We start from the raw sequence: 12,122 nt of genomic DNA on the forward strand, positions 1-12,122 counted from the left end.
CGGCGGCGGCGACTGACACTAAATATGTCGGCGGTGGCTTAAAAACGATTAATCGTAATTGTAAGCTGGCTAAGTTCTCAACTACGTTTAGTTTTTAAATTTTCAACGAATTTAAATAAAAACGGAATCCGAGAGATCAGAAAGTGGGATTTTGGAAGCAAATATATTGTTTATAACAACAAAACAGAGCAAGCTCAAAAGTTGTGTGAGAAATTATGCAGGGATGAATAAAAAATTCTTAAATATTAAAAACAAATCCTTTCTCCAAGTTTTACGAGGATCTGCCGATATTTAACCCTATCCTCCATATAAAACGTAAAAACAAATATATTTTATTTGTTTATTTACTAGCTATACCCAGTGTGCTGTGCTACCCTAAAAGCAATATAAATAAGAAACCCAGTTAACGATTTTGATTATTCTAACTACAATGGTTTTCCAGATATGCAATTTGTTACATATGGGAGATTCCACGCAAATTATTGCAATTTCTCTAGATGTTCTTCATGTAAAATTTGAAGATTCTAGCTCTAATATTTTCTCATATATACGAGTTTTTCTATTTAATTCATATGGGAGCTCCAAGCCCGACAGATGAAAGTCCGCCCTTTTTTCTCCAAAATGTTCAGATGAATATTAAAGTTCTTCGTGCAAAATTTTAAGAATTTAGTTCTATTAGTTTCCCAAATAAAGGAATTTTTGTATTTAATTCGTATGGGAGGTTCCGCTCCCCTCATTGGTAGTCCCCCAATTCATTACCCCAAATGTTTACATGGATGTTAAAGTTCTTCCAAAACAACATCATTTAAAGGGATCACAAAGAGATTGAAAAATATTCCAAAAGTTTCACTTTGAAAACATTATTAGAGTGTATGAAAACTCGCAACTCTAAAGGCAGACTATTCCTATTTTAGCGGTAATTTCTTTATGATAAAAATAAGTAAGGAGTAAGAGTTATATTCGGCAAATCATTTGTCGTAAAAAAACAAATTTCGGAAATGGTCATATACATATATATATGAATGGACTTTGATCATTAGATTAATAAGAAAAGTCCCGTTTTATATGTTCTAACTTACTCCATGAACGAAAAGTACCAAAAAGTGCCATTTTATAGATTCTCATTTACTCCGGGCTCTACGTGCATAATTTCATGTTTCTATGTTCAATTTAATAGAAAACTCAAAAAGTACCTTTTGAAAAACGAAAAAGTACCAAAAATTCCCCTTTTATAGGACCTCACTTAATCCGGGCTCTACATGCTTAATTTCACATTTCTAGGTTCATTATTATACAAAAACTTAAAATGTACCTTTTGAAGAACCAAAAAGTCCCCTTTTACAGGTTCTCACTTAATCGGGGCTCTACACGCTTTCATGTTTCTAGGATTAATATTATAGAAAATTCAAAAAGTTCCTTTTGAAGAACGAAAAATTACCAAAAAGTCCACTTTTATAGATTCTCAAGTGCTTAATTACATGTTTGTAAGTTTTAAGTCAAAAAAGTACCAGTCGAAGTACGATAAAGTACCAATAAGTCCCATTTTATAGATTCTCATTTACTCCGGACTCTACTTGCTTAATTTCATGTTTCTAGGTTAAATTTTATAGAAAACTCAAAAAGTACCTTTGTAGAACCAAAAAGTTCCGAAAAGTCCCTTAATTATTAATTTCATGTTTCGATTTCAATATCATAGAAAACTCAAAAAGTACCAATTGGAGAATGAAAAAGTACCAAAAAATATCACTTGGTACCGGTGTTTCTTTGCACAATGACCATCGGTATAGTAGTATAGTAATCTTATCAATTTCAATTGTTAGTAAAAATTATTTTTTTATTTAAAGAATATCATTTCTGTCATTTTAGATTTTTGCACGCACACAACTGCAGATTTTTTTGCAAATAAAAAATGCGGAAAACAGTTTGGCGCGAAAAATTCTAGCAGAATTTCTTTTCGCAGTCGGCAGAATTGACATCAACTGCACTTCCCATTTAAAATACACATGTTCGATATCCTAGCCCTTTACGGTATGACATACCAGCAATGTAAAAAGGTGTAGCTCCGTTGACGTCAACGAAGCTGGTTTGAAGTAAAAGCAGCGACTCGAATTAGGCGCGTAAAACACGAAAATATCTGAGGCGAAGAATATACATCGAACGTTGAGCAAAGTTCTACACCGGCCAAATTTCAATGAGCGGCTTATTATTAGATAAAAGAAAACTTGCTTAAATGAAAACAAATTAATTTTATATTGTAAAATTCCATAAATTTAGCGTAAGTGTTTTGTAAATTGTACAAAATATGGCGAAATTTTCAAGCCGTATTAAGCTGAAAAATTTTCGGCGGCGGCGGCTTTGATATTTTGTTCGGCGGCTAGTCTTAGTCGGCTTAAGCCGAAACGGCGCAAATGTAAACATGCTGTAACACCTGTAAGTTGTCATACCATGTAGCTTCCATATATATCAACTTGAAGCGCCACCTAGTTACTAGTAGTAGAACAATTTATCCAGTTTACAAAGTTGTTACGTTACATTTAAATACGTTAAAAAATTAACTTCTGGATAGTTTTTATCAAAAGTTGTCTAAAAATAGAAAACTGATTTGATTACAAAATTTTCTATAACAAATATTAAAAAAATGTTAAATAAAAAGAAATATTTCTATATAAAGCAAATTTACCAAATATTTTCTATAAAAGAAAACTTATGAAAATTTTCCTATAAAAAAGTAAATCTATTAAAACTTTTCTATAAAAATTTATGGCAATTGTTCTAAAAAAGAAAATTTATCGAAATTTTTTATAAAAAGAAAATTTATGATTGGAATATTTATCGAAAATTTTCTATAAAAGAACATTTATCGAAAATTTTCTATAAAAGAACATTTATCGAAAATTTTCTATAAAAGAACATTTATCGAAAATTTTCTATAAAAGAACATGTATCGAAAATTTTCTATAAAAAGAATATTATGGGAAATTGTTTACAAAAAGGAATTTTATGAAAAATTTTCTATAAAAAGAAAATTTATGGAAAATATTCTATAAAAAGGGAATTTATGGAAAATTTTTTATAAATTTAATTTTGTGGTAAATTTTCCACAAATATTCTTTTGATAGACAATTTTTGAATAAATTTTATACTTATAAAAAATTTCGGATAAATTTTCTTTTTATAGAAAATTTTCGACAAATTTCTTATAATTATTTTAGATAATTTTTTTTTTTAGAAAATTTTCGGATAAATTTACATTTTATCAATTTTTTATAGAAAATTTTCTTTTTATAGAAAATTTTCCATTAAATTAATTTTTATGAATATTCCCTTTATAAAAAATTTTCTTAAAAAATTGTTTTTTTTATATAAAACTTTCCATAAATTTTATTTTTATAAAAATATTTCCATAAATTTCCTTTTTATAAAAACATTTTCCATAAATTTTGTTTTTCTTTATATAAAATTTTCAATAAATTTTCTTTTTATAAAAAATTTTCATTAAATTTTCTTTTTATACAAAATTTTCACAAATTTTCTTTTTATAAAAAATTTTCCATAAATTTTTTTATACCCTCCACCACCATCAGTGGTGATAGAGGGTATATATAACTTTGTTATTCCGTGTGTAACACCAAGAAATATTCATCTGAGACCCAACAAAGTATATATATTCTGGGTCCTTATCAAATTCTGAGTCGATTTAGCTATGTCCGTCTGTCCGTCTGTCTGTGTAAAACACGCTCACGATAAAACGAAGCAATAGAGTTTAACCAAATTCACCCAAAATATTCTTCATTTTCCTGAGTTGTTTGGTATTGAAAATGGCCAAAATCGGTTCACACCGGGCAAAGTTATGAATCAAAATTTTAAACAACCTCGAAAAAAATAAGCATTTTTTACACATTCTGATGTAATTTTCTCGAAAACTATGCAAGATAATTCCATGAAAATCACCATACATTCGTTCCTACACAAGAGCTTGATCCCTGCTGAAAATTTTCTGAATCGGTAGACAATTTCATATACCTCCCATACAAAAGTACATATTCCCGGAAAATGTTTTTTTGTTAATAACTTCCGTCACAATGTCGATATCTTCACAAAATTTTACAAATTAAAATCTTATGTGAATAGAATTCATATAGAGGAAAAATTTTCTGGGTCGGTCCATAATTGGACATAGCTCCCATACAAGGATAAGGAATTAAGATATCCATATAAAATTTGGTACAAGTATTGCCCATATGCATAGAAATATTACTGTGAAATTTTTTTCCGATCGGTCCATAATTGGTCATAGCTCCCATACAAGGTCCCCTCCCGAAAATCACTTAAACGCGCATAACTCATTACTTAAATAAGATATCCATATCAAATTTGATACCAGTATTACTCATATGTACAGAAATATTACTGTGAAAGTTTTTTCCGATCGGTCCATAATTGGTCATAGCTCCCATACAAGGTCCCCTCCCGAAAATCACTTAAACGCGCATAACTCATTACTAAATTAATATATCCATATAAAATTTGGTACAAGTATTACCCATATGCACAGAAATATTACTGTGAAAGTTTTTTCCGATCGGTCCATAATTGGTCATAGCTCCCATATAAGGTCCCCTCCCGAAAATCACTTAAACGCGCATAACTCATTACTAAATTAAGATATCCATATAAAATTTTGTACAAGTATTGCTCACATATACAGAAATATTACTATGAAAGTTTTTTTTGGATCGGTCCATAATTGGTCATAGCTCCCATACAAGGTCCCCTCCCGAAAATCACTTAAACGCGCATAACTCATTACTAAATTAAGATATCCATATAAAATTTGGTACAAGTATTGCTTATATGCACAGAAATATTACTGAGCAATTTTTTTCCGATCGGTCCATAACTGGTCATAGCTCCCATGCAAGGTCCCCTCCCGAAAATCACTTAAACGCATATAACTCATTACTAAATTAAGATATCCATATAAAGTTTGGCAGAAGTATTGCTCATATACAGATAAATATTACTGTGAAATTGTTTTCCTATTGGTCCATAATTTATCATAGCTGCTATACAAGGTCCCTTTCAGAAAAACACTTAAAGGCACATAACTCATTTTACTATCGGTCCATGTTTGGTCATAGCTCTCATACTAGGTCCCCTTCAGAAAAGAAAATGGCGTTTGTAATGTTCAATAAATCTTGGAATTGTAATAGTTTTAAGTTGTTTAAATCATGGGATTTTTCTATTTAAGACATGAGAAAACTTATTTCTACAAATATTTGATCAATTAGAAAAGTATTAACATAAAAGTAGCTGGTGGAGGGTATTTAAGATTCGGCTCAGCCGAATATAGCACTCTTACTTGTTTATACAAAGTTTTCCATAAATTTTCTTTTTATAAAAAATTTTCCATAAATTTTCTTTTTATAGAAAATTTTCGAATTAATTTTCAAATTTTCGGATAAATTTTCATTTTATAGAAAATTTTCGGATAAATTTTAATTTTATAGAAAATTTTCGGATAAATTTTAATTTTATAGAATATTTTCGGATACATTTTCATATTATAGAATATTTTCGGATAAATTTTAATTTTATAGAAAATTTTCATTTTATAGAAAATTTTCGGATAAATTTTCATTTTATAGAAAATTTTCGGATAAATTTTCATTTTATAGAAAATTTTCGGATAAATTTTCATTTTATATATATATATTTTTTTTTTTAGAAAAATTTCGATATATTTTGTTGTAGAAAATTTTCGTTATTTTTTATAGCAAAATTTCGGAATATTTATCCGAAAATTTTCTACCAAAAGAAAATTTATGGACAATTTTTAATAAAAAGGATATTTATGGAAAATTTCTACAAAAATAAATTTTTGATAAAATTTTCTATAAAAAAGAAAATTATGAAAATTTTCTAGAAATAATTCTATAAATAATAATCAATTACAAAACAGCGTATGATGATTAATCATATATTACATATGTATGTATGTATCTATGTAGGAGTATGTATGTACTTGTAGCTTTGAATCCGCCTTTAAATTGATTTCCTTTTTTCTATAAATGTTTAACTAAAATTTCTGACTTATCATTTTTGAATGTCAGTTCCCATTAATGGTCACCAGTTAAATAATAAAATCATTTCAAGCCATAAATGTCTTTAACCTCATAACAATTGGGAGGTGGTGGTAGTGACACCCCAAATCACAAACATACTCAATTAATGGTCATAAGTATACACACAATAGAATTCGTACCTTCGATTTGGAATAAATTTATACAATAAAATACTTCAACAATATTTGTTTATTAACACAAACACACATACGTACATACATATATGTATATAGACAAAACGGAAATAGAATATAACAAATGGAGTGTGTGCATTTGTGGTAAAATGTGTGCGTGTGTATTTGTCTATGTCGGAATCAAAATAAACATTTAAAGGCACACAAACGGAAATACAATCAACAATAAACCGGGTAAACCGCTAATTTGTAAATACAACATTAGATAAGTTAACAAAAGGTTAAGAGAAAACGTAAGTTTAAAACGAATATGTTAAACCGTATAAAAAAGTTCGTCGAACTCCAGAGCTTGATTCATTTGTAATCTTGCAAAATCGCTAATATTTTCTAAAGTCTCTCTATTGTTTCCCACTATCATGGGCAACGAGATATAACCATCTGTGTAGAAACCTTTGAATACCAAAATAAATTGTAAACGATAACTGGTCTCGAGTAGTTATGATTCTTGAGATGTCGGTATAAGGGTATGAGGCAATTTTAAAGAACCTTCAAACTTTCTATTATGGTGTTGTCTATTGAAATGATGCATCATAAGATTAAGGGTAGTATGGACCTGTTTAATACGTTCTTTGGGCTTTAATGCCTTATAGTGTTGAGTTTGTGTTAGTATAACTGAAAGGCGCTGTAAGTCCATGAATTTTGTACAATTTTGTATTGAAACAAAATATTTAATAGAATCGCCGGCTACAAAGGAACAGGTGGGTAGATTTAAAATGACCTGAAGAGGTTGAGAATTACAGAAGCCCCAGCAGTAGGATTTTTGGAATACAGTTCGAAAAGGTTGCTACAAAAGAATAAAAGAAAAGTTTAATATGAAAGTTCATCTGATTATTTCAATCTTTAGTAATCTAAAAATTCATTAAAGAAAAGTTCACATATACCTTATACTCCGATTTAGAGCAAATATTTAAAACTTGTTTTATAACAAGAGGCATTCTATATACAAAATCCATTCCCAATTTGTGATAAACACGCAACTCTAAATAATATTTGATGCAACCATATTTCCTCTCAACACTCTGCGGTATTTGAGGAGGTATACTTAACATGATATTATACCGATATTTCCCTCTGCTAAGTATGTTGAAAATTTTGATAGTAATATGTTTATCTGCACAGATTTGTTGACCTTGAAACTGTTGCATGATATAGATGATTTTACCATCTTTAGGTTTATTTATTAAATCCTCCCATTTGACATTAATTTCGCCACGAAAATTGAGAAGTATTTCTTAATAGAAAGTAAGTTTTTGTTAATTTAATAAAATTTATATTTTTTTTTAATAAAATTATACCATCTATAAAGATATCTTCTTGACTTTCTATCTCTATTGTAAGATTTATATCATCACCTGAGAAAATGTGCTTGATATTGTTGTCTAATACGATTTTTCCAGTTAAAACCATTTTGCTTTATTTAATTGGTTGAAAAGAGTTGTAATTGAACAAATATTTTATGAAATTTGATTGAAAAGGAAAACTGGGTGACACAAATACTATAATAATAGAAGGATAATCCTATTCGTTATAAAAATTCATAGAGGAAATAAATACTAGGAATTAATCCCATTTTATACTTATTTTGGCTTGAATATTTCTCAGTGAGCAGCTCATCAATAAAGTGCAGTTAGTTAGTTAGTTAGTCAGTTAGTTATTTAGTTAGTTTAGTAGTTAGTTAGTTAGTTAGTTAGTAGTTAGTTAGTTAGTTGTTAGTTAGTAGTTAGAGTTAGTTAGTCGTTAGTCAGTTAGAGTTAGTTAGTTAGTTAGTTAGTAGTTAGTTAGTTAGGTAGTTAGTAGTTAGTTAGTTAGTTAGTATAGTTAGTCGTTAGTTAGTTAGTAGTTAGTTAGTAGTTAGTTAGTTAGTAGTTAGTTAGTTAGTTAGTTAGTTAGTTAGTAGTTAGTTAGGTAGTTAGTTAGTTAGTTAGTTAGTAGTTAGTTAGTTAGTTAGTTAGTAGTTCGTTAGTTAGTTAGTTAGTAGTTAGTTAGTTAGTTAGTTAGTAGTTAGTTAGTAGGTGGTAGTGTAGTTAGTTAGTAGTTAGTTAGTTAGTTAGTAGTTAGTTAGTTAGTGTTAGTAGTTAGTTAGTAGTTAGTTAGTTAGTAGTTAGTTAGTAGTTAGTTAGTTAGTTAGTTAGTTAGTAGTTAGTTAGTTAGTTAGTAGTTAGTTAGTTAGTTAGTTAGTTAGTTAGTTAGTTAGTAGTTAGTTAGTTAGTTAGTTAGTTAGTTAGTAGTTAGTTAGTTAGTTAGTTAGTTAGTTCGTTAGTTAGTAGTTAGTAGTAGTTAGTTAGTTAGTTAGTTAGTTAGTTAGTTAGTAGTTAGTTAGTTAGTTAGTTAGTTAGTTAGTTAGTAGTTAGTTAGTTAGTAGTTAGTTAGTTAGTTAGTTAGTAGTTAGTTAGTTAGTTAGTAGTTAGTAGTTAGTTAGTTAGTAGTTAGTTAGTTAGTTAGTTCGTTAGTTAGTAGTTAGTTAGTTAGTAGTTAGTTAGTAGTTAGTTAGTTAGTTAGTTAGTTAGTTAGTTAGTTAGTAGTTAGTTAGTTAGTTAGTTAGTTAGTAGTTAGTTAGTAGTAGTTAGTTAGTTAGTTAGTTAGTTAGTTAGTTAGTTAGTTAGTTAGTTAGTTAGTTAGTTAGTTAGTTAGTTAGTAGTTAGTTAGTTAGTTAGTTAGTTAGTTAGTTAGTTCGTTAGTTAGTTAGTAGTAGTTAGTTAGTTAGTTAGGTAGTTAGTTAGTTAGTAGTTAGTAGTTAGTTAGTTAGTTAGTTAGTTAGTTAGTTAGTTAGTTAGTTAGTAGTTAGTTAGTTAGTTAGTTAGTTAGTTAGTTAGTTAGTTAGTTAGTTAGTTAGTTAGTTAGTTAGTTAGTTAGTAGTTAGTTAGTTAGTTAGTTAGTTAGTTAGTTAGTTAGTTAGTAGTTAGTTAGTAGTTAGTAGTTAGTTAGTAGTTAGTTAGTTAGTTAGTTAGTTAGTTAGTTAGTTAGTAGTTAGTTAGTTAGTAGTTAGTTAGTAGTTAGTTAGTTAGTTAGTTAGTTAGTAGTTAGTAGTTAGTTAGTTAGTTAGTTAGTTAGTAGTAGTTAGTTAGTTAGTTCGTTAGGTTAGTTAGTTAGTTAGTTAGTAGTTAGTTAGTTATTAGTTAGTTAGTTAGTTAGTTAGTTAGTTAGTAGTTAGTTAGTTAGTCGTTAGTTAGTTAGTTAGTTAGTTAGTTAGTTAGTTAGTTTAGTAGTTAGTATAGTTCGTTAGTTAGTTAGTAGTTAGTTAGTTAGTTAGTAGTTAGTTAGTTGTTAGTTAGTTAGTTAGTAGTTAGTTAGTTAGTTGTAGTTAGTTAGTAGTTAGTTAGTTAGTTAGTAGTTAGTTAGTTAGTTAGTTAGTTAGTTAGTTAGTTAGTTAGTTAGTTAGTTAGTAGTTAGTTAGTTAGTTAGTTAGTTAGTTAGTTAAGTTAGTTAGTTAGTTAGTAGTTAGTTAGTTAGTTAGTTAGTTTAGTTAGTTTAGTTAGTAGTTAGTTAGTTAGTTAGGTAGTAGTTAGTTAGTTAGGTTAGTTAGTTAGTTAGTTAGTAGTTAGTAGTTAGTTAGTTAGTTAGTTAGTTAGTTAGTTAGTTAGTTAGTTAGTTAGTTAGTTAGTTAGTTAGTAGTTAGTTAGTAGTTAGTTAGTTAGTTAGTTAGTTAGTTAGTTAGTTAGTTAGTTAGTTAGTAGTTAGTTAGTAGTTAGTTAGTTAGTTAGTTAGTTAGTTAGTTAGTTAGTTAGTTAGTAGTTAGTTAGTTAGTTAGTTTAGTTAGTAGTTAGTTAGTTAGTTAGTTAGTTAGTTAGTTAGTTAGTTAGTTTAGTTAGTTAGTTAGTTAGTTAGTTAGTAGTTAGTTAGTTCGTTAGTTAGTTAGTTAGTTAGTTAGTTAGTTAGTTAGTTAGTTAGTTAGTTAGTTAGTTAGTAGTTAGTTAGTTAGTTAGTTAGTAGTAGTTAGTTAGTTAGTTAGTTAGTTAGTTAGTTAGTTAGTTAGTTAGTTTAGTTAGTTAGTTAGTTAGTTAGTTAGTTAGTTAGTTAGTTAGTTAGTTAGTTAGTTAGTTAGTTAGTTAGTTAGTTAGTTAGTTAGTTAGTTAGTTAGTTAGTTAGTTAGTAGTTAGTTAGTTAGTTAGTTAGTTAGTTAGTTAGTAGTTAGTTAGTTAGTTAGTTAGTTAGTTAGTTAGTTAGTTAGTTAGTTAGTTAGTTAGTTAGTTAGTAGTTAGTAGGTTAGTTAGTTAGTTAGTTAGTTAGTTAGTTAGTTAGTTAGTTAGTTAGTTAGTTAGTTAGTTAGTTAGTTAGTTAGTTAGTTAGTTAGTTAGTTAGTTAGTTAGTTAGTTAGTTAGTAGTTAGTTAGTAGTTAGTTAGTTAGTTAGTTAGTAGTTAGTTAGTTAGTTAGTTAGTTAGTTAGTTAGTTAGTTAGTTAGTTAGTAGTTAGTTAGTTAGTTAGTAGTTAGTTAGTTAGTTAGTTAGTTAGTTAGTTAGTTAGTTAGGTTAGTTAGTAGTTAGTTAGTTAGTTAGTAGTTAGTTAGTTAGTTAGTTAGTTAGTTAGTTGTTAGTTAGTTAGTTAGTTAGTTAGTTAGTTAGTTAGTTAGTTAGTATTAGTTCGTTAGTTAGTTAGTTAGTTAGTTAGTTAGTTAGTTAGTAGTTAGTAGTAGTTAGTTAGTAGTAGTTAGTTAGTTAGGTAGTAGTTAGTTAGTTAGTTAGTTATGTTAGTTAGTAGTTAGTTAGTTAGTAGTTAGTTAGTTAGTTAGTTAGTTAGTTAGTTAGTTAGTTAGTTAGTTAGTTAGTTAGTTAGTTAGTAGTTAGTTAGTTAGTTAGTTAGTTAGTTAGTTAGTAGTAGTTAGTTAGTTAGTTAGTTAGTAGTTAGTTAGTTAGTTAGTTAGTTAGTTAGTTAGTTAGTTAGTTAGTTAGTTAGTTAGTTAGTTAGTTAGTTAGGTTAGTTAGTAGTTAGTTAGTTAGTTAGTTAGTTAGTTAGTTAGTTAGTTAGTTAGTTAGTAGTTAGTTAGTTAGTTAGTTAGTTAGTTAGTTAGTTAGTTAGTTAGTTAGTTAGTTAGTTAGTAGTTAGTTAGTTAGTTCGTTAGTTAGTAGTTAGTTAGTTAGTTAGTAGTTAGTTAGTAGTTAGTTAGTTAGTTAGTTAGTTAGTTAGTTAGTTAGTTAGTTAGTTAGTTAGTTAGTTAGTTAGTTAGTTAGTTAGTTAGTTAGTAGTTAGTTAGTTAGTTAGTTAGTTAGTTAGTTAGTTAGTTAGTTAGTTAGTTAGTTAGTTAGTTAGTTAGTTAGTTAGTTAGTAGTTAGTTAGTTAGTTAGTTAGTTAGTTAGTTAGTTAGTTAGTTAGTTAGTAGTTAGTAGTTAGTTAGTTAGTTAGTTAGTTAGTTAGTTAGTTAGTTAGTTAGTTAGTTAGTTAGTTAGTTAGTTAGTTAGTTAGTTATAAACGCTTCCGATTTCACTAAAATTGTCACTGTTACATTTTCTTTACCAAATGTTGTGTTAAACCGTGCCTTACAAATACTTTAAAAAAAAAGAGACAAAACACTTTATTACTAACATATTAATACGTCCTTATAATTTCCTTACACAAATTGTTGTCCATTTATTTGTTTAACACTTAAAAACATCTAATATTATGTGATTTTTCTGTGGTCATTGGATAATTGGTCAATAAAGGGCGTAAACTGTAAATAATTTTGATTTGATTTGATTTGCATATCATTTGTGCCAACTCATCGCATGACATGTGCTGTCACGTGTCGAATATTTAACGCTTTAACAAGAAATAAATAACAAACCCGAACCAACAACAATAATATGCAACAAATATATTTTATGTCCA

General features: G+C 28.0%; 1 protein-coding gene across 1 annotated transcript; it reads right to left on the reverse strand.

Annotated features, from left to right (window-relative positions):
- Positions 1–6,755: 6,755 nt before the first annotated feature.
- Positions 6,756–7,770, reverse strand: LOC119602436 (arrestin domain-containing protein 3-like). The gene is made up of 3 exons (XM_037953954.1): positions 7,615–7,770; positions 7,201–7,550; positions 6,756–7,103 (listed from the first exon to the last, which is right to left on the reverse strand). Exons 1-3 carry the CDS (start codon positions 7,724–7,726, stop codon positions 6,756–6,758), a joined length of 810 nt encoding a protein of 269 aa, XP_037809882.1. The 5' UTR covers positions 7,727–7,770.
- Between the last annotated feature and the right edge of the window lie 4,352 nt (positions 7,771–12,122).

Source organism: Lucilia sericata, unplaced genomic scaffold (genome assembly GCF_015586225.1).
Source record: "Lucilia sericata isolate MDLA Ls3-8-SP2 unplaced genomic scaffold, ASM1558622v1 Contig000232F_arrow, whole genome shotgun sequence".
Lineage (NCBI taxonomy): Eukaryota > Metazoa > Arthropoda > Insecta > Diptera > Calliphoridae > Lucilia > Lucilia sericata.

What these genes read in the sequence shown, in the direction of transcription:
- LOC119602436 (XM_037953954.1), bottom strand. Translation starts at nt 7,726, where the DNA reads ATGGTTTTAACTGGAAAAATCGTATTAGACAACAATATCAAGCACATT. An exon ending in AGAAGATATCTTTATAGATG is followed by an intron (nt 7,551 to 7,614) that starts GTATAATTTTAT and finishes CTTTCTATTAAG; the next exon opens with AAATACTTCTCAATTTTCGT. An exon ending in GCTCTAAATCGGAGTATAAG is followed by an intron (nt 7,104 to 7,200) that starts GTATATGTGAAC and finishes ATTCTTTTGTAG; the next exon opens with CAACCTTTTCGAACTGTATT.